The sequence below is a fragment of the Eurosta solidaginis genome, chromosome 3 (genome assembly GCF_040869045.1).
Source record: "Eurosta solidaginis isolate ZX-2024a chromosome 3, ASM4086904v1, whole genome shotgun sequence".
In the NCBI taxonomy this organism is placed as follows: Eukaryota; Metazoa; Arthropoda; class Insecta; order Diptera; family Tephritidae; genus Eurosta; species Eurosta solidaginis.
Genome location: NC_090321.1, coordinates 275,110,908 through 275,134,636, shown reverse-complemented (window position 1 = coordinate 275,134,636; position 23,729 = coordinate 275,110,908). Strand labels below are relative to the sequence as shown.

At 36.5% G+C, this 23,729-nt stretch overlaps 1 protein-coding gene across 3 annotated transcripts in view; it reads right to left on the bottom strand.

Moving 5' to 3' along the window:
- stl (stall) overlaps nt 1-17,079 on the bottom strand; it is an 88,982-nt gene extending 71,903 nt beyond the window's left edge. Inside the window, exons 1-2 of one of the 3 annotated variants that reach the window (XM_067776558.1) lie at nt 16,914-17,079; nt 7,957-8,456 (exon numbers count right to left, since the gene is read on the bottom strand). In XM_067776558.1, coding sequence (XP_067632659.1) covers nt 7,957-8,367 — 411 coding nt within the window. In that variant the 5' untranslated portion in view covers nt 8,368-8,456; nt 16,914-17,079. The remainder of the gene's footprint in view (nt 1-7,956; nt 8,457-16,913) is intronic. The other 2 variants (XM_067776559.1, XM_067776560.1) reach the window with 2 other exon arrangements.
- Nucleotides 17,080-23,729: the final 6,650 nt, after the last annotated feature.

Sequence of the window (23,729 nt, the reverse complement as noted above, 5' to 3'; positions counted from 1 at the left end):
TATATCATAGCGAAAAAAGTTCTTAATATTTAAGAATTCATCCCGCCGTTAAGGGCTAATAACGATTGCATGTTCAATTATCTTAGATGTTATATCTAATTGCTGTTTTTATGTACAGGTCCCTTTTTCGCATTTATTTTGAATCCAAATCTATAAATAATCATAGTGCTTTTGTTGAGCTATATTTTATTAAAATAATTTGTTAAGAATAAACGATTGTGAGCACACAAAGAAATCTATTTGCACTATAGCATTATTGTGAATATTTGCACTGCATTTCCGGCACTTGCTACCATACGCCAGATGGCAGCGCAAGCTGTAAGTTTTAATTGGTTGATAGAACAGCTGATTTCCTGTTGATATTTGATATGGGAGTGTTATATTTGTTGCGCAAGATGCCCAGCGGTCCGACTAGTTATTAATTATTTGTTTAAGAGAAACTGGAAAGAAAGAAACATTTACTGGCATAGTGCGATAGTACCATTTCGAAAACCGCCGCGTAATCCTCATCAGGCAATTTAGTTCTCTGAGTGTGATGACTAGTACCTAGGATCTACCTAATTATTTTCAAGTTTTTAGTATATTATTACTTAATGTAAGTATTGTTTTCAATAAAACCGTTTACCAATTTTTGTTGTTATATTATTTGGCAAGAAACAGGATAGAAGTAGAAATAATGAAGACAAACAACTGCTGTGATAGCTGAATGATTATAGCAGCGGCGCCTAAGCGTAGCCGATGCAGGAATTTAGCAGTTCCCGAAATTTATACATACAACGAGCTTTGGCAATTTTTCAATTAAGAAAAAATTTATCATAACAATAATAATGGTAAAATAATTACTTTAGGCCTTGAGCTCGAATCGAACCCGCGATCTTAGAAAACCGTTTAACTTAAATTTGTTTTTTTTTTTTTTATTATTTTATTTACACTAAGTACTTTGATTGAGAAATTATGCATTAAGGAAATGTATCGAGTTTTTACGATAGGCCAATTCTTCTTTCAGTTTTGACTTCCGAAAAGAAAAGGAATGTTTGCTTCAAAAGGGGCGGTGGCATTCCTATTTATTATTTATTGATTTACATGTTATAAACTCATTTTAAAACTAAAATAGTATTGATATAGCCTAGTTAAGATATAGGCTCGTGTTATGAGATAAATTCGATCTTCGACTGTCGTCAAAAGAGCTGATCGAAAGAATTTTCATTTAGTATTATGACGCTCATTCTATTGTAAATATGTCAAGGAATTGGCGTGGCTATTGTCCGATTTCGCTCTTATCAAATAGCGATGGGTGATGAAAGCCAAGGAACCAACATCCAAATATCAACAAGATATCTCAAAGTTTACTCAAGTTATAGTGTTCACGGACGGACGGACAAACGAACGGACGGATATGGTTAAAATTATTGCGTGGTTACAGATCAAGCTTTAACAATTTTTTTAACTAAACAAAATTTATTTTCCAGGAATCTTTTGCTAATGAAACATCGAATGGACAGGCGGACGAGAGAGGCTGCTGATAAATCACTAATTGCTACAGAAAAAAAACTGGATATACACAGAAAACCCGGTCCGATTTTGCAACGACAAAGCAGAAAGACATATACTTACGTATGGTCGGACTTCTGTAGGAGTAACGAAATTCTAAAAAGTCAAATGTATGTGGGACTATATATGTACATAATATACATTATATATGTTCACTAGCAGACCCGGCAGACGTTTTTTTGCCCTAAATTTGGTCTATCTGCATATATTTTAATAAGCCTTTCCCGTCTAACTCTGCCCTCGTCCCTCTACACTTTTTCCTAATCTTTGTATTCACTCCTTCCTCTCTCCGTATTTTTCGCTTCGTCTATCTCCATCTTCGTCTCATTCTATCTCTTTCTCAGTCTCCTTCTCTCTTTTCTCTTCTCTCAAGTTTTTCTCATTCTTCTTCATATCTTATTGCCAGTCCATTGCATATTTATCAGTTTTGCCAGTTTGATGCAACTGAATCGAATATCACAATGAAAATTACTTTAAAGCTCTCAGCAACAGCTTTCATTTGATATTCATAATACACACACATTCTAGGGGTATCCGGGTCCATGTTTTGGCCTATATCTCGAGACCCTAGTCACCCAGCGGTGTAAAACTTACTCTGCACTAAAGCATACAGTGACAGTTTCAATTTGATACCCATAATGTAAAAACACATTGTAGGTGTATCCGGGTCATTTTTGGCCTATATCTATAGACCCTGTACGTCGATCGCAACCAAAGCTATGTAATAACCACCGCGTGAGGTATACGCTTGAAAAAGCTTGAAAAAGCTTGTGAAAGCTTGAACAAAATCGACTGACGTATCTCTTCAAACTCCGGCGATCAACTAACACACATTGTAGCCTTTCTTTTTATATATATAAATTTTAATTTTCACACTTCACTATAATATTAAAACGAAATGCAGATTTTCGTTGCTTTTAAAATTCGGCTTAAACATTACAGATGGAACAACTAAATACTCTCCTGAATTAAAAAAAATGTCTTAGTACCTCTAAGCCGCGGACTCCCTCAGAAACCCCGCGCCCGGAGGTAATCCTCCCATTCCCCTCCCCCCGTCTCGACGGGCCTGGTGATGTGCTATACGTGATATCATTCGCTATAATATTTTTTATTGATAAGCACGTTGTTTAATTAAACACCAACGAATTACACGGAAATACCACCTGCAAATATGAGTACCGGTGCGTATACGTAACATTTTATTAATAAATATAAACATTAAAAGAAATTGCAATAAAATAATATTGCGACTATAAAGTGAGATATCACCCCTCCTACATTTCAAGTTAGATCAAAGTACACACGGGGTGCAAAACAAATTCAAAATCGGTTCAGTAGTTTAGGAGTCCATCGCGGACAAACATTGTGACACGTGATTTTTATATATAAAGATAAAGCTCCACTTTTAGAAAATTGCGTAGAAATAGGAAGATAAATGAGTACATATTTCTCTTCTAACGAAACCGAGGAAACCGGTTCCTGTGATTGGACTTGGCGCGATTTTGGTTTCATTCCTTGACGAAAAGTGAAGTATTGTACTTTATAAATTTTTCATACAATACCGTTTTGAAATATATATTAGTATTCATATATCTATCACAAACTGCATTTAACAATAGCATTACATAAATATGAATGCACGATGTATGCTATGACACAATGCACTCAATACCTTTGAAGAGAACGATTTTCGTTTTTTTTTTTTTTTTTTTTTTTTTTGCAAAACTATTACTTAAGACTTGACTTAATAACGACCAATTTGTAAAAAAAAAAATCATTTCATGCATTTTATTTTTAATTTTCCTCACCGGTATTTACAAATCAGTTTTATCGAAGCGTGAAAATTGTGTGCAAACCAAAGAAAAAGCCGCCAACTGTGGGTGAGCCAAGCAACAATTAAAAATTTTGGAAAGCTTCAGAGAACACACAATCACTCTAAATTTCATTTTATAATAGGAGGACTAACAAAATTTCGCTTTATTGAATTCGGAAAGCTTGATGTGTTAAAAATAGATATATGGTCTTATTATTTTTCATTATGGTGTAATCACATGCTAGTGAAAACAAACAAACAAATATTTATAGGTCTTTATATTATGTGTATCTACAGTCTTCAGTACGAAATTGGAATTACTGTCATGAATATAAGGGTGCTGAATTTTAAATTGTAACAATCTATTAAAACGTTTATTATTGCATCGGCGTACTCAGTGCATTGCAAATAATACGTTTGTGCACTAGGGTGGTCCTTATAAATCAAAAGAGTTTTAACAGTCCTACCCTTCAGCCGGTCAAAACTGATACATATACATTTTGGCCCCGATTGGAAACTGGTAAAGAGGTGTCGCACAAGAGTAAAATTTAAGATTGCGCTATGGATATTCAAAAAATTAAAACCAAAATTTTAGTTTTTCAATACTCAAAGCCGATATGAAACGGTTAGGGCGTGCTGTAAATGGATCCGAACTAAAATTGTCATATGAAGACTAGACCGGGTCGAATTGTGGCGAGGCAAAAAAATCGACCATTGCTCTGTGAAAATCATATTCTAGGGATCAAAATAAGAAACTTTGCCGAAGGAACCATACCTTTAAAACGAATTCTGATTTCCCCCCTTTGGGTCGTAGGGGCAAATTTTGAAAAATACCACTTTGAAATGCCTATGTTTTTTCTTCTTGGAGTTTGTTTTCCTCTTTAGAAATTTATTTAGTCAGAACATATGCAAATGAAAAAATGAATTTAACTTAGTAATAGAAAAGAAATTTAAAAATTCGTTTTAGAGGTATGGTTCCTTCGGCAAAGTTTCTTATTTTGATCCCTAGAATACGATTTTCACAGAGCAATGAGCGACTTTTAAGTCGACCCGCCCTAATGAAGACCCAATGTATTAAATTCTGGGGTTTAATTACTATACTAAACTCCTTAACTGTTTCTTATCGAGGCCAAAATGTATATGTGTTCTAAAAAACTATAGTATTATTGGGTGTTAAAAATCAAAAAATTTAATTTTATCTTTTTGAGGCTGCAAAGAGAATACTTAATTATTGACCTCTGTGCGACACCCTTTAGCCGCCTCCAATCGGTAAAAAAAATTTATGTGTGACATATTTGAACTGGGTGTTATTGAGTGAGACTGGAGAAACTGTTTATTTGATTTTTTAAGGATCATCTTAATGTATAAATCTCCCACTTTTGCATGACGCTATGAGGTTTGTGACAAAGAAATAATTTGTGATTTCATAAAACAATATAATTTCATAGTTTCATAATATAATGACAATATAGTACTGAGATTTTGGAGGCTGTGTCCATTTCTTTAAATCATTTATTTGAAACTCTCATACTACGCACACGGAAAAACTAAGGCCCTCATTCTCAATTACGAAACCAACGTTCGTTTCGCCTCAGAGACGAATCGCTAGTATATTTTCACTATGTTAAACGATGGTGACATATCATTCGTAAAGGCCGAATGAAAAAGATAAAGAATACCATTACTAGATGAAATCGTTCGGAGACGAATCTTTCGTCTGAGCTATCGTTCGCAGTAGAGAATGAAGCACTAAGTTCTATAACATAGTTTTAAAAGGTGTACAGGTCTAGCCAAAACATTTAAATCCACCGCCTAATAAGCATCAAATCTTTTCTCACAGATCGGTGACTGCTGCCGACATGCTGTACTGGTAGCGTGCTCGGCCTACCGCACTGAAAATTCTGGGTTCAAATCCAGGACAAAGCAACATCAAACATTTAGAACAAGTTTTCCCAAGCCGGGTCGTCATTCGGCAGTGCTTTGGTGCTTTGTTACTGGAACGTACCGGATCTATATCCGGCAAAGGACGATCAACATCGGTAACACTCCCCAAAACCTTCGGGGAGTGTCTTTATCGTTAATACAACAAAACAATTCCGCCCGACGGTTTGTAGAAAAAATTAAAAAGGAGCACGACGCAAATTGGAAGAGAAGCTTGGAATTAATCTCTTCGGAAGTGTATCTCACCAATAGTAAAGGTTTACAAATAATATTTGTTTCAGCTGTTCGTTCACAGCTGTGTTCATCTGGCGATAAAGCTTGTTCTGTGACCTTTTTTGTGGAGGCTATCAAGCAATGTTGTACTATTTTGAAATAAAATAGTGTAGTAGTGTGTGTAGTACTGTTTTTCGCGGATAACTTTTTGAATGGGTGAAAACACTTGAGGTGTTCGGATTCTTAATGTGGATATAACTACGCTTCTTTGGATATCCCATTCTACGACTTTTGTAAAATTTTCGATAGGTCACATATAATGCATTGTGTATCTCATATCAGGGTCAAACGGCTGTTTGTTAGAAAAAGAAGGAAATAAACATATTTTACTTGTAAACCTATACAATGTTCGCGGTTTGTATTTAATTTAAAGGTGCAAGACCATAGACTAATGGCTCCAAAACCAAAAAGATCATGAAAGTTTTGAATTTTCCTTTAAACTTATCACACAGCATCTCCAACACTCCAAGCGAAGGTTGAACCGAGTTACTGAAGAAGGTTTTCACAGCTTCTGCGATATATGGATGTTTAGAAAAATATAGAGCCTACCATATCTGATCCAGAGAGCCACTGCTTAAGTATGAAATAGCAGGAACACACGAAGAGGAAAGCAGGCCAAAGCCTCTTCGATTCCTCTACACGAACTTAAGTTAACTGCCTTCAAAGCTAAGTACTTGCGCGTCTTTTGGTTGAAGAGAAAGAAACCGAATCAACAACTGTAACCACGGGGTTTGACCAATGAGCGTGCCGGGAATGGATTTTTTGTAATATCAGACCCACACCCTTATAATTTCCTATCCAATCTTAGTATGCAGTTGACAATTTTGAAATCGGCACTGTTCAAGCCCGTATTCAGTATCAATTTCACAGAGAAATTATTACTCTTATGACCTTTTACTGCCAAACCTGCAAAGTTTTTCTCGTATTTTCGAATAAAGGCTTGTAGCGCTTTAAGTTCTCTGTAAATATACTGGAATGTTTCTTAAATTAGGTTGTAAGCTCAGATTTATGCTAAGGTGCTAACGTCTAGCCATTTGCGTCTGGCATTATTTAAGAGTTTGTTACAAAACCATCTCCGGAACGATTTGATATAGCAACTTAGAAACTTCTACATCATCCAACCTCCTCCTTCGGAAAGGTTCTTTGGCTAGCCATAGCCCGCCTGTTTAAAGGTTGACAATTGGTTTGTAGAAGCTATAAATTGCATTGGCGACTCCTTAAAAGGATTACGCTACACAGCCCCTTGAATCTCATATCCTTTTTCTCTCAGTCCCATTTTTCAACTCATCTTTCTTACTCTAGATCTTCCCTTCTTCATTTTATCTCCATCACCATCTTTCTCTCCTTCTCATCTCTCTCTCTCTTCACTCCCCAATTACTCCTGTCTTACTTCAGTTCCTCAGCCATTACATATCCCTCTTCCCACTCCTAATCTCGCCCACTCACCCTCTGCCTTCTTCTCTTCCTCCACCGCCATCCAAATCAATCATTTCAACGAATAAGGCTTTAAAAGAAATCAGTAGTTTGGTTTCAAACTCCATTAAGTGCAACGTGACACTATAAATTGTTATCGGAAGGGAAGTAAACAGTAAAAAACAAGGAGCAAAAAAGCAGTGTATGAAATTGTATAACAATAACTTAATTAGAGCGAAATTTGTTGAAAATAAATATGCGTAAATAAATTGTTAGGCGGATGGCCCGGGGGCCAAGCCAGAGCTGTAAGATTTCGAAGATTATCTGTAGGTCTTACAACAAAGTTACTCATACAATTATAAAAAGAGAACTGTAGACTCGTGACGGGTGTTCTGACTGGACACTGCCTTGTGGCATTACATGCCTTTAAATTAGCCTTGGCCAGTTGGCAGGAAGTGTTGATTGAAGGAGGAAACGATCGAGCACGTTTTGTGCTCATGCCCTGCGCTGAATGGCATGCCAGGCTAAGACTAATTCGTTTTATTTGGATGATCCGTTCTTTAGTTATAGGACCGGACTTTTATTCGTGCTTAAAAAATAAAAGTCTGGATCTAAATTTCATTTTCGTACTTATAAAATAAACTTTTGATAACATTACGGACTTAATCAGTCTATGTGAGGTCCTCATGGAGCGACCAGTTCAACCTGACCTAACCTAAAAGCGATGTATGGATGGCTGGTCCAAGATAAATTTTCATAGTAACTTCTATCTCTAATAATGATGGTAAACATATTCAATTAATAGTGTAAACTTCTATGCACTGTTCCCCGCGATGGTTTACGTATAAAGTGAATCGCGATTAGCATTGCCGTCTGTCTACCCATTAAGTTGTTCTTGTTATACATATTTGCTGACCCACAAAATAACTGAACAGAATAAAGAAAACAGCCAAGTAAGAACTTACCTCGACACCATTTAGACGAATGGTGTGCTTCCGCGTAATATCGATGCGCAACCGGCGACCACCAACAAGGGTATTGTTGTTGGTATTAGTAATTACCGTAACACCACTGCTGCTGGTAGGGGCATTATAAATGTTGTTGGTATTACTGTAGCTTCTGCTGCTCTTACTATCATTTACATTACTATCATCAGATACAGAACGACGATTGGACACATCGTGAACGTGGCTTATTGTATTATGTTTGCCCTTGTTGTTGTTTCCGTTGTGCCATAGACTATTACCGGCATTTAAATTATTTATATTGTTATTGTTGTTGTTTTTATTGCTGGTGTGCACTGCACAACCAAAATGCAAACAATTCCAAATTAAAGTTGCAATTAAAATCAAAACGAAGCCAGTAGGTGAGCACATCGTAGTTGGACGGTCGTCCGTCGGTTGGTGTGACGTCGTAGTCACAGCAACTGCTGCTCTGAATCGTAGCGCTATCACACTTGTTGCTGCTGTTCAAAACGCGTTGGTGTAAAAAAATATTTTACAAAAATAAAATTAAAAAAAAAGCGATTCAAAAATGAAAAAGGAAAATTTTTCAGCGCGCGAATAAAAACGAAAGCAACGCAATAAAAGCCCCAAATACAACGTGAATTGCCGAGTGCGGAGTGTGGCTGTGGAAAAGCGTGCGCTCAGCGTGACGTGTTGTTTGGTAAGTTGAGCATAAATGGGGCCAAAACAGCCAGCAGCTCTAATACTATATTCGCATTGTATGAGTTGATGATTTTAAGTCATGCGAACGTAGCGCTGTTGGAGCTGGATTGGTAGAGCAACACTTAAGCCACAACACGCAACAGATAGCAATTGCTGATGCGCGTTTATTTGTTTTGTTTTGTTTGTTGTTGTTTTATTATTATTATTTTGAATTTTGCTTATCGCAGCGCTGGCAATTGTCTATCTCGCTGAGCGACTTCGCTTAGCTAATATGTGGGCGGGCTTGTGCAAACATCAGCTAGGCGCTTATGGAATTTTGAGTACATATTATTATTTGTTGCTGCTTTACTCTGAGTTTTCATTGATAAGCTAAGAAATTTGAATTCGAGTTTGAAATAACGCGTTTTTAATTGCTTTAGGGATTTAACTTTATTTCTGGTTGTTACTTAATTTTAGATTGGCTCAAAACAGTGCTTTAACATATTGTTTAGTTATTATTTCCTTGGTAACTTGTTGCTGTTGTTATTTTAGTGCTTTTCTTTGAAACTTTTTATTTCTTCCACATCTTTACACATTTTTATGATTTTCTAATTTTTCTTTTGCTGCTTTTCTTATCTTTCACTAATTTAACTTTTTATTGTTGTTATTTCTGTTACTCTATTTAATAGTTGTTACTTGTTCAATTGTTGTATAAATTATAGTCCCGATTGCAAAAAATATGTTCAGACCAATTCTAAATATTCTCGCGGAATTTTGTTCTCGCGGATTTTTTTATTGAAAAATTCCTCCAATTCTGTTCTCCTAGGGAGAACAATAATTGGGGAATAGGAATTTCGAATTTTCGAAGTCAGCTGTTTTATCAATTGAAATTTCGTTGCACATTTCTTATTTTGTTTAAAAAATTGAAAAGTTTAATTATTGTTGCAATTTTGTTGGAAATTAAGAAATAAAATATAAACATTGCACAGTATTTATTGCATTTCATGTGGTATTCACTGAAATGAGTAATGAATTGGTGCCACAGCAACATCAACAGCGGAACATAAGAAGAAGACGGCCGCATAACACAAATCTGCCGGAGTTGCCTGCTTTCATTCAGCAAAGCAATTTTCTGGCGGCCAAGTTGAGTTGAATTCGTCCTTCATCATATGCCAAAATCTATTTAAGCCTTATTAAAAAATCCTTGCGCAATTTCTGGATGGCTGCATCAAATTTGTATACCAAGAGCTCTACCGTTGCTTATGATATACTTTTCAACTTAAAATAAAGAATATTGTGGTTGTAGTTGTTGTTGTATTAGAAGTGAGAATATTGTGGTAGAATATAAATACATCTTTTAGCACAAATTTGTACAAATAAGTGTACTTTCTTAAAATAACCAATTTCCTTTAACTATTTTGATGCATTCCCTTTAATTTAACAAGTGAAAAAACTCCTATGAAATGGCAGAGAAATCTCCCTCTCCCTCACATTCATAATACCTACTTTTCTCCCATAACCGGTTTCCGCTTTTTCAAACATTGTCAGAATAGGAGGAAAGGGAGAAGTGAAAAAACTTACAAGGAATTTTTATTTAGAATACGAGGAATGGGAGAAGGGAGAAAACTCGCACGGAATTTTCGTTTAGAATTGGGCTGGTTGTTTTTAAATGCTATTTATTTGTCTACGATTGGTTGGCCAGTTATAAGTAATAGAAATGTTACGAATATTTTCATTTATGTGGCATTCGCTTGCGCATTAATCATTGAACAAATTCTTCCAATATCGTCATGCTCGCAACCAATTGCCATGTTTAAGACGATAATCAGATTTCGGCCTTAGTTGCATTATTACCACTTCAAAGATAATTTTTCCGTAAGGGCACTTGGCTCGAAATATATTGCATGAAATTTTCAAATTTGACTTTATGGTAAAATTCTCTTTCATAATGCCCATTTCGCTAAGCAGCGATAGCCATATCTTTATTAAATGGACTATGTGGCGTAACATAGGGCCATAATGTCAGTTGACCTTTTGACTACTTAAAGTTAGGATCAAATGACACTTCAAATTACAGTAGGGTCAACTGAAATTATGAATATTTGAAATGGTCACAACGTCAAATTTCAGTTTTACATTATGACCATTGATATTTTCTCAAGTAGATTTAAGGATAAGTTTTTTGCTCCTTCACTCATTAAAATGTTAACAACCGGTGTACTTACAGTATCGTTGTATTATTATCGCTGTATTCTCGCTTGATCGAAGGTAAAAGTTTCAGTGTTAAAATTGTTAAAATTAGGAATGGAAATTGTAGAATTCCTATAAATTCATGATTTGTTTCCAAAGAAATAGTACACCGTTTTGTATATTCTATATTTTGCCTTCATTGAAGTGAAAGTCGTAATGAAAGCTGGTCCGATGATGTTGTTGTTGAAGTGATAAGGACACTCACCGAAGGCTTTGGGGAGTTTTATTGATGTTAATGGTCCTTTTCTGGATGCAGATTCGGTACGTTCCGGTAACAAGCATCATTAAGGTACTAGCCCGACCATCTCGGGAACGATTAAGTATGACCACATGATATCTTCTAGGCCATACCGACCCCCCCCCCATATCCATGGGCATCAAATTACTTACGAAACAATCAGGAAACAAAACCGAAGTAGTAAGAAATAATGTGTTACACAAAAAACTCGAAACTGCGCTGAAATATCCCTAAATAGGCACAAAATCTATTCGAAATCATCTCCCAAAACGACTGATGAAGAGAATATCTCGAAGTAGTTCCAATTGAATTAGAGAAGTCTCGATATCATTTTAAATGCTTTCGAAGTGGGAGGCGCTTGCTTTATATAAGCTCTATGTGTGCCAAATTTAATACAAATCCCTCCAGCTGTACTGGCATGATTGAGACGCAATTGTGTGTAATTTTCATATGAGTTGATTTTTACAACGTGGGTTCTACGCCCAGCGAACAACCCGGAAGCATGCCTTAAACAACAGATTTTAATTCAGATCTTACAATAAAATTGTGGTTGTGTGCGACTTTGGTATATTGTCAATGTTGCTCTATTATTAGATGTTCATAGGTTAAGCAACTTTGTAAGCAAATGAAATGTTTACGTTATTTTTAATTGATTCAAAGCAAATTGCGCTGAGAGAAATTTATCGCTAATGAAAATGTAGCACTCATTTACACTCACTTACGTGAACAATCCGAAGTGCCATTTGACATTTATTTATCTTTATTTTATAGTCGCATTGGTGTTGTTATTATTGGCTCGTGCCTTTTAGATTGTTTTTTTTTATCTTTTCCTTTTTTCCATTTAGCGGTTTTGTTATTTATATACATATGCACGATGTATGTATGTGCATATGTAAGCGCGTTTTATGCACTAATTAATCGTCTTGATTGCTTGTTGTTTGCTTACTGGTGTTCTTATTGTTGTGTGTTACTGTTGCTTTCTTATTGCACTTGCATACACACAGTGGCGGATCCACTGGGGGAACTGGTGGAGAGTTCCCCCTGCCAAAATCCATCTGTGACACAGATATCAGTTCTAAACTCAAATACATTTTTTTTTTTTCTAAAATGGGAATGATTTTTCGCTATAAGAATTTCTTTTCAAAACAATAAAAACAATTTAAAAACAAAAGAAAAACCTCTCTTGTATTCATGAAAATTTTCGTCATTATTATTCATATAACAAATTGACCAAACAAATTTCCTTGCCTATTGCAAAAAGTCCCTCGAATGTTTATCTTGTGATGAAGTTTTTTTAGTTTTTATTTCGTATTTTGCACATTGGTAGCGACGACCGCAGTACATAAACGAATTTCGCTTATGTGTGGCGAATAAAATTCTGGCTTACAAGTCCATAGTACGAGCATTCTATGGAAAATCGTTTAAATGCGCCGATTTTCGAAACCCGCTCCTTCCCAATTCCTCTGGGATCTAGGGGGTGGGAGAGCGGTATGGTGTAGAAGAAGGTTTCATGTGGTCATACCAAATCGTTCCCGAGATGGTCGGGCTGGTAACTTAATGGTGCTTGTTACCGGAACGTACCGGGTCTACATTCGCCGAAGGACCCTCAACATCGATAACATTGCCCAGGGCTTACGGGGAGTGTTCTTATCGCTACAACAACAACAACAACCGATTAATCCATAATGTGGCTACCAAAAAAATATAATTTTTTTGTGAAATCAACCACCACATCTTCCCCCCAAAATGTCTCTCCGGATCCGCCCATACATTCACAAATACATACATACATCTGTACTCGTGATATGTAATTATTGCCGTTGGTTTATTGTTACTACACGTCTTTATTTGCTGTTACACATTTCGTTTGTGCATTTTTACTAAATATATGAAAGCGCATTAAATTTCTTGTAGCGTTTTTTTTTTTTCCTTAATCGCTTCTTGATTTTCATTACGTTCACCCACCTTTCTTATTATAACATTTTTTAAAGATAGTTAAATAACCCGTTCAGCTGAGTACATCTTTATAGAGCACTTGGTTTCTGTTGGCTTAGGGTGTGCTAAATTAAGCTGAGTGGCGGATTTTTAAGAAAAACAAACGAGTTAAGAAACAAACTCGAACCTTGAAATTATATCAAAAACTGTGCAAGAGAACCATGATCTAGAGGCTTATGGTAAATGTCGGGATCGTTGCGGCTATGGCTGTTATCAAAACAAAAAACTCAAAATTTGGCTATTATTATTGAAGTCGAAAACAAGCCTTTAAATTTGTCTTTTCTAGATTAAAACAATGCTTGAAATCTTTTTATGTATACATATTCAAAAATTAGAGCTTACGATTTTTCGAATTTGTTCGAGAAGAAATTTCTTGCCAATCTCGGCATCTCACGAAAACCCCAAGTAAAAAACAGAGAGATTCAGGAACCTCGCGAAGAGTAGAGCTCTCGATTTCTCGAACCTCGCGCACGTGGGCAAGAATAAATTATAAAATCTAATTAAAAAAAAACATTGTTTTGCAAAAGAGTATAGAACATAAGTAACTAAATTGAATGACGAAAAGCTAAGGAGATTCACAAGTATTTTAAGATACGAGAATCTCGTTTTCTCAAGCCTCGAAGATCTCGCTTGTGTTCGAAAAGAAATCATAAGCTCTTATATAAATACGCAACATGCAAATATTTTAACTTCTTTTTTTGGACGCAATGTCTGACTGGTTTGATTAGACAAGAATTGGAAAAGAGGTTGTGGTGTCTCCCACATACATTTTTCTTTCCATATCACATATCTTCTGATCCGCTTAAGTCACATTACTGAAATTTCAGTGAGCTTATTCGAAAAAAGAGGCGGGGCACCTTCCATAATAACTCAAATTTCCGTATCACACATATTCGTAATTATTGCAGCTACATCGCTGCAATTTGCTTCCAATGATTCTCTTTTGGAACCAATTAATAGCGAAAACAATATCAGCATTGAAATTCGTTGGAAATCAGTATTACCAACAAGTGCCACTATGGACTAAGAAAGCAATTGAGAACAAAAGGCCTCTCTAGACAAAAAAAAACACAAAAAATCCGACCTGGATAGTTTGTTATCAAGGCTGTCATGATGAATGACTCGGAAAAATGGACTATGTCGGGAAAATACGAATGAAGACTCCTTGAGCTAGACAGCAGACGAAAGTGGTCCTTCGCTGAGTTGAGAGAGCCTTAACATTACAAAGGTACCTGCTAGGTATGTCATTACCCCACAGTGTTCTAAAAAAGAGGGATATAAATACATAAATCACCGACCCAACAAAGGCTCTATGCGGACTTATGTCATACACTACTGTGCACTCGTTGGTACCAATATATTGCATTGGGAGGCACAAATGCAGCCTACATTGGTGAGGTACGTAGCCTTTCTAAAACTTCCTTCTTTTAGGGATAATGACAAAGTTGCTTCTATCATTAAAAATAGTGGACTGTATACTCATGACTGGTATTCTGACTGGACACTGCCTTCTGGCGTCACATGCCTCTAAATTAGGCTTGGTCAGTGATAGCAGATGTAGGAAGTGCGGGTTGGAGGAGGAAATGATCGAGCACATTCTGTGCTCGTGCCCTGCACTTACCAGGCTAAGACTCCAGCTATTAGGAGTGATACAGCTGTCAGATCTAGAAGCAGCAATTGGCTTAAGTCCTAGGAAGCTTCTAGTATTTGTCAAGAGGACGGAGTTATTTTATAACATAGGTCCTGGTTTTTGATAGGGTTTTTCAGTTTGGTCGTTAAAACAAACTTCTGGTAACACTACGGACTCAATCAGTCTATGTGAGGTCCTCATGTACCGGCCAGTTCAACCTAACCTAACAAGTGATAATGATTGGGAATGGAACCCTCCAGCGGGTTAGGGCGTCAGAATATACCCGCGGTAGATATGCCTGTCGTAAGAGGCGACTAAAATACCAGATTCAAGGGGCTGTGTAGCGCAACCCTTCAGGTTGCCAGCGCAATATATAGCTTCTCCAAACCCAATTGTCAACCTCACCAATCCGCGGCGAATCTTGTTTCACTAACAGACGAGGCTCTGGCGACCCCAAGCTCCTCAAAGAACTTGGGGGTGGGGAGGGAGGGATGGCCTGAAGGTTTAACGTGGCCATATAAATCGTTCACAAGATGGTCGGGCTAGCACTTTAATGATGATGTGTTACCGGAGCGTACCGGATCTGTATCCGGCAAAGGACCATCACATCGATAACACTCCCCAAAGCCTACGGGGAGCAACCTTATCGCTACAACAACAACAACATTGGGAATGGAATGGGATGATGACATTCGGTTTACTCGGCAGCTCCATGAAAGTTCCGAAGTCTGTTTAAATTGTGATCTTGAATTGTTTACTGTATTTCAATCTAACACTTGGCAATAGCGGTCAGATCACGCTACAATTGCACAATAAAAAACAAGCATTAAAAGATGTCACAGCCTCTCTGAAAAAAATTGATTTTGTTACTAGCGGCTATCACAATTAAGGGATGTGATTATGACCTTCTCTGAAAGTCGTAATAGTAGTCTGTAATTCCCCACTACATAAAATATTTCGACTACGAGTCACACCAGCAAGCATGAGTTATCAGCACCACTTTAGCATAGCCTAAGGTAGTTTCAAATACCTCAAAGATTGAGCATTATTTATATTCTTCTACAGCTTAGAAACAAGCATCGAGACTGTTTTCCCCAAATAGGACAACCCCAATGGAAAGCCTCATTGTCTACTTATACATCGAAATCAAAGGGAACCTTCCTTGTATGAATTAACCACAGCCACTGCGAAACTCTTTTAAAAGCCGTTCCCAGGAACAAGATACAAGTATAATACAGATCACTATTCGGCTCCGGGTCCCTATGGCACCAGCTTTTATCGACCCCAGTGGATCGCGGAAGAGTAACATGCCTCACAGCTTGCTACCTTTGTGTAAGGCCTAATGTAGCCTAGGCGGTAACGCGCATTTCGGTGATGATAATAATATATAAAACCACCTGGTAAAATTTAATGCAAAATGCACCGCATTATTAAAAGGAACCCATTTCTTAGACTCGGCGATTCATGTAACAGTTAGCTTGTTTGTTTTACTACAGAAACAAAATACTGCGCTTTTAGACAGAAAATTTAGTCTGAGCATATGCCCGCTTTTTAAGCTTGAGACCCAATATTTGTACTTACATATGTACCTGGGCGACATGCTTGACAACCACGAAATTCACCATCTTATCTTTCTCCAGTTAGCTTTAGTTCACAAAAAATAAAAACATGACTGTAGTTCTATTGAATTTGCATAAGTTCTTTCGTTTGCCTTTTCATAATCCAGTTACAGTTACATTTCTTACTGAACAAAAATTACTTAGGACTACAAGGCTCTCATTACTTATGACCTTTGCTTCAAGATGGCAGATATACCAAAATAAGTAAAATGTACAATTCAACCTTCGACTTCCTAATGGTAAGTTGCTGGCATATGAAAATTTTATATTTGAATCCTAATAGGGGATCTTATCATTTACTATAAAAAATGAGAAATCGGAAACTAGGTAAGGTGTTTTTTTTTATTTTTCGATTACAAACCGACATTTTGTATACATTTTGATCTATCATTATTATATCACTTATTTCCAAATCAGTTTGTTGCTTAAAACACGCGCGCGCGCAGCTTCTCCATAATCAAGTTGTATCAAAATGACAATCCTAGGCGCCACCTTCACACACACGCACACACTCGCACGCCCTGCGATTGCAATTTACATTCACCTTAATTCAATAAATAATATTTGCACATTCTTTTCGCACTAGATTTACATTCCAAGTAGATATGAACATAGATGCCAATTGTTATACGAATCACTATAATTTATAATATTTGATTAGCATTCATCGCGCGCGTTGAGTGCCTTTCCGCGTGTGCTGTATGCCACTTCGGTGGCTTGTTGACGAATGAATGAAAAGCGCAAAATCACAGCTGGAAAATTATAAAATTGCAGTGCAACAGCAGCGAAGCGAACCACAGCGCAACGCTCCAACTATTGTAGAAGAATATTTGTTTGTAACAGCGTTAGCACACGATCATTGCACGATCAACAGCAATCCGCTTGCACACCTCACGCCACCTCACCTTGCCACAGCAAAACCATTATTCAACGCGTCATCTATTCGTTGGAGCAGACAAAGGAGAGAGGGGGGAGATTGCAAGTGCAGCAGAAAAGTTTACCCTCGGGCAATGATCGCCAATGTGTCTGACGAATTTTGCTGATTGTCGGTAAAATAAATTTTCAGATCTTCCCCACCCTTTGCGAAGACAGCTGCCCATACTGAACGAACCATAGAAGAATGCAAAATTTCTTAGTGTTGTGTGTAACAGAGTACTTAGTTATGATTTACATATATGTAAGTGTATTACGGTGGGTCATTTTAGATGAGTAAACATCTTTGCTTACGGTAAGTGTTAGCGTAGGCGTAAGCATGACTGTAGTATTTGTAAAGGATATGATAAAGGTATTTAGGTTATGTTGAAATCTCTTTCGTTTCAAAGTAATCTTGGTGTGTAACGTCTTTTAAGATTATTTGGTTAGATGTACATGAAGAAAAATAAAATAAATTGAATAAAATAAGTCTAATTTAAACAACAACTAAAATACAAGAACTCAAATGAAACAAAAAAATATAAAAGTAAATTAAAAGAATAAAATGAAATAAAACGAGAAAAAATAAAATAAAATAAAATGAAATTAAATAAAATAAAAAGAAATGAATGAAATAATTTAAAGGGAAATAAAATAAGATTAAATTAAATTAATATTTAAAAATGTAATAAAATAAAATAAAATAAAATAAAATGAAATAAAATAAAATAAACTAAAATAGATAAAATAGAGTACAATAAAATTAAATTAAAGAAAGTAAAATAAACTAAAATATGTACATAAAATCATGTAAAACAAAATAACATACAAAAAATAATGAAACAAAACAATATAAAATTAAACTAAAAGAATAAAATAAAATAAAATAAACAGAGCAAAAAAATAGAGTAAAGAAAAAAAAATAAATTAAAATAAAAACAAATAAAATAAAATTAAGTAAAATAAATTTTGTTTAATAAAATCAATTGATTTAAATGAAATAATTAATAAGGAAATAAAATAGGATTAAAAACTAAATTAAGTTAAATCAAATAAAATATGAAAACAAAATAAACTGAAACAAAATAAAATAGAGTAAAACTAATTAAAACAAAATCAAGTAAAACAACATAAAATAAAATAAAATAATATAAAATAAAATAATATAAAATAAAATAAAATAAAATGAAATGAAATAAAATAAAATCAAGTGAAACAAAACAAAATAACATACAAAAATTTAAACGAAAAAGAAAAACAATATAAAATTAAACTGAAATAATAAAATAAAATAAAACGAAAATATCATAAAATATAAAAAAGTAAAATATTGGCAAGGCTTAAATAATTCCCACACGTCTTCGCAAAAATCATATATATTACTTCTAATTGCTGTTTTTAGTACGGGTCGCTTTTTCGCTCTTATTTGAAATCCAAATATATAAATAAAGTTTTGGTTGTAAAGATGGAGATTCGGGCTATTAGCGAGCTTTGAGCAATTTTGGTCGTAGTGCTTTTGTTTAGCTATGTAAAGTAAATGTAAGCCGCGATAACCTCCGTAGAGATTTTAGGCCGAGCTTCTCTTCCAATTTGCGTCGGGCTCCCCTACAAATTGGCCGGGCGGGACCTACATGCTTTATGCCGACTCCGAATGGCATCTGCAAGGCAGATGAGTTTTCACTGAGAGCTTTTCATGTCAGAAATACACTCGCAGCGCTTGCCAAACACTGCCGAGGAGCGACCCCGCTTAGAAAAATTTTCTTCTAATTGAAAAACCTTATTTCTAAAATTTTGATGTTGCTTTGCCCGGGGTGGGAACGCAGGGCATACGGTGTGGTAGGCGGAGCACGCTACCATCACACCACGGTGGCCGCTACAGATTTAGCTATATTTTATTAAAATAATTTGTTAAAAATAAACGATTGCGAGCACACAAAGAAATCTATTTGTACTATGGCACTATTGTGAATATTTGCACTTCATTACCGGCAGTTGCTATTGTAGGCTAGATGGCAGCGCGAGCTGTAAGTTTTGATTGATTTGACGGCAGTTGCTATTATACGCTAGATGGCAGCGCAAGCTGTAAGTTAATACAACAGCTGATTTCTGCTGATATTTGATAATAGACTTTTATTCATTCAGGAAAGTGCATGGGTTAATCGTCATTAAAATATTTCGACTCCTTTTCCCTATGCACCAGTATTTGTAAAAAAAATTAAGAAATATCGACCAAGATGTGAAAGTATCCCAACGGTTAAGTAAAATATTGGCCTGTCTTAGTTTCGAAGACGCCTGCGAACAAACTTTTGAAAACTACGTTTTATCATAAAATGTTTGATGAACGCCCTACTTCAGAATCTTGTGATATACAGCGTTTTTCACTCGAATGCTAAAATAGGGCCTTATTTATTAATATTCTTAGGTAGCCGGCATATGTCAAAATGAAAAATGAAATGAGGTTTGTATTGAGTATAACAAAAATAAGGGGAAGGGACCTGTCATTCTGAATAGTTAAAAAAATATTCAGTGTTCAAATGTTCTGCTTTCCCCAATTTCTAGACAGTTGATTTCGACAGTTTAGTCGTTCCCAAAAATCGGAGTTATATACAAGATAATACGCTGACGTGCAGGGTGCACTCGGCACACCCACACAAATTATCTGTTTTTTCCATAGGATTTGGGATAAAAATGCGAGTGGTGTCCCCACTATGTTTGATTCCAACATCAGGTGGATTACAATAGGTGTTACAAGGTAAAGCTCCCCTCAATTAAGTGCTGGAAAGAACAGAATTGGCGGAGAGGGGTAATGACAATTCACAACAAAAGGTACAAAATATACTGGTGTCTAGTAACCTAACATGAGGCAACAACCAAAAGTTACAGGAGGAGGTACATCAACATGGCGACACGTTTGATACTTGATCCCAAGTCCAACCAAGCGAGCTTTACAAATGTATGTAGAAACCAGAACTGCTTGGGATGATGACAAAGAAATTTCAGTGTAACCCATTTAAATCCACGCCTTGACAAAGAAACCGTTCCATCCAAATTGATCTATCCCAATATTCGTATTTATATTCATGCAGTTGAACAAAATGCATTGTACTTACAATCAAATATCTTTTAATTTATAAAAATTATATACTTAGCTGTAGTTCAGATTACTTGAAATTAAGTTTTTAGAGGAGTAAGTGTTCCTTACGCTTATTATTTACTATTTATGTATGCAAAAAGATGCAATGTTGACAAGTATTGAACCAATGCTCTCATATTATACTTAGTAGATCCCGGTTTAGTCCACCATATCTCTTTTATGCAAAATACTACACATAATTTTTCTGCTTTGGGAGACATTTAGCCCAACATCGGACTCGGATTTCTAATAAGCATAGATGCATGTACTTGAGACTGACAGCTGAGAATGGCCAATCGGCTTGGAGAAAATCTGTAGTTATGTTTACCGCTTATGATCAGATCCGGTAAGTGTCGCAACCGGTTAATCGCGTTATCAATAACACTGTCCGTACAGAAGACGAAAGCATACCACCAAGGGAGACACGAGTCCCCCTGGCCCAACCCCATCCTGGTACTGTGACAGGTTAAACTATTACATGTCCACAATCAACACCAACATACGTAATGTATGTATGTCCTCACATAACAGCAACTTCCCTAAGATCCACCCCCGTTGAAATTTCTAGTTTCCTTGGACTCCCGTTGGAGGACTTTTATGACAGTTTCTTTGTGGTCCCAGATGTGTGCATAAAGTCCAACGTGGATGAAAAGCTGCTCTCCACAACACAACAAGCGTACACCAAGTGCAAGTCGGTAGACACTGCACTTCATAGGGTGGTAATATACATAGAGAAAGCTTTGGAATATAAGGAGTATGCTCTCGGAATCTTCATAGACAATGCCGGGGCTTTCAACTATGTTTCTAAAAGGACGATCATTGATGGTCTCAATTATTTTAAAGTACATCCAACCATAACCAGATGGATCGGCTTTTTGTTAAATTGCAGGAATGGGGATTGTACGAGACCACGAATTCAGTGGGCACGTGCACGCCACAGGGTGGGATGTTATCACCACTGCTGTGGACGCTGATCATCAACCAACTGCTCATGGAGTTCAATGAGGGACCCGTTAAACTTACGGCTTACGCAGATGACGTTGCAAATGTCATAAGTGGAAAGTGCCTTCCAACGATTAGCTCTTTGATGGATCGGGCGCTTCGGGATATTCATCCCTGGGCATCTAACATCGGGTTTAGAGCCAACGCAGAGAAGACGGATAAAATAATTATACGTTGGATACATTTGTAGACCTCTCTTAGGACTGATGCGGGATTTCTCTTTATGATAACTGAACCCAATGTATCCAGAAAAAACAAAATCTGCCAAAGAGCACAAAGATATGCTTACCAAGGTGTTCCTACTGGATTGTTACTTCAAAGACATTCCATCAGTCAATCCAGTTTACAGTTAAATAAGGAATAAGAATGGGACTTGGCAATATAAAAGAAGGCGCGTGAGCTCGTCGAACCAAAATCTTTGCTATAGAAGCATGTTGAGATAGCAAGTTTTCTAGAACTACCCTTAAAAACTCTTGATGGCATGCTGACTAAACTGAACGGATTACTGCTAATTACATTAAGAAGAACAAATGTTCTAGTGTAATAGAGTTGCCTTACCTTGAAAAGGCCAATACTTTTACTGAATTCAATTAAAATAAATAATCATTTAATGGGCCAATGCATTTTAGTAAAATAATAAAATGTCTACTAATTGTTGGTCAACAAACCCAATACACAAAATAAGTAGACGACATCGATTGTAAAACATGTGGAATATTTATTACTGCATTTTTTTTTTTCAAAAGATATATAGATAGAGAATGAAAGAAATAAATTTAAGAGTCATTTAAATAGATGAGTAAGGCACATGTTGCCGATCATCATTCACAATCAATTTAAATTGAAAAACTGGAAAAGTTCAATATCACCTATAAACGTTGAGGAAGCACAAGTACATATGTCTCAGCACAACAATTACTTAGTACAACAGTATTCCTGTATAGTCTGTTTGTCAACAGATTAATCATAGTAGGAGTGTGAGTTCGAATCAAACTACCGAGAAGAAAGGCTTTGAAGGGACTTACAATGTATAAATGAAACAGCTGTCGATTTGTCGGCCCTGTTGTTGTTGTTGTAGCTATAAATACACCCCCAAAAATTTCGGGGAGTATTATCAGTGTTGATCCTTTGCAGGATATAGATCCGGTACTCTCCGTTTACAAGCACCATTAAACTACAAGCCCGATCATTTCGGTAACGATTTAATATGATCAAATTAAAACTTCTAGGCTATAACGCAACCCCACCCCATAGTTCCAAACTGAAAACAGAAGCGGAAAGGATGGGTTTGATGGTGAATGAGGACAAAACGATGTACCTGCTGTCATTGAGCAAGGAGTTAGCCCATTTGCGCCTTGGCAACCACGCCACTACTGGTAGCCATAATTTCGAAATAGGAATAGACTTTGTTCATTGGGAACCAGCATTAGCACCAACAACATCAACTCTGAAATTAAGCGAAGAATCACTCTTGTCAACAAATGCTACTTTACATTAGGTAGGCGAAATTGAAAAGGAGTCCTCTGTCGGCAAACGAAAATCGTACTCTAGAAGTCATTTATCGTACACGTCCTGCTATATGGTGCAGAAACACGGACCATGACAACATCAGATGAAGCGGTTCTGGCAGTGTTCGAGAGAAAATTTAATTTCCATTGATGTGATCAATTGGCGCCAGCTAACCCATTGAAGAAGCGGCTGGCGCGCCCTGTTGGACGGCCATAAACGTTTAAACCATAAAGTGCCAATTAATTAAGTTAAAAGCATCTCAAGTTTAGCGTTGCAACGAAGCTCTCTAAGTTAATCTGGCTTCCGCGCCACGTTCTCCCACGGATTATACAGCGGATTACTATGCCCTTCAATGACCCAATAGGCTACGTAACTTTTTAAGCCGCACTTCTCCCTTACATTGCCACGTCGAAAAACTCCCGCAGGCAGCAACTGTTAGAGCTAGTTGGAATAATCATCAGGTACTTATTTTGCGCCTTCCCTAAAGTGGTGATAATACACAGAACTATATTAATACTAGCAGACCCGGTAGACGTTGTTCTGCCCCAAATTTGGTATATCTGCATACTTTTTAATAAGATTTTTCCGTCTAAATCTGCCCTCGCCCCTATAAACTTTTTCCTAACCTTTTTATTCACTCCTCCCTCCGTCTTTTTCGCTTCATCTACCTCCATCTTCGTCTCATTCAATCTCATTCTATCTCTTTCTTTTCTCCTTCTCTCTTTTCTCTTCTCCAAATTTTTTCTCATTCTTCTTCATCTCTTATTGCCAGTCCCAGAAGGTGGTATGTATTTTTTCCAGTCC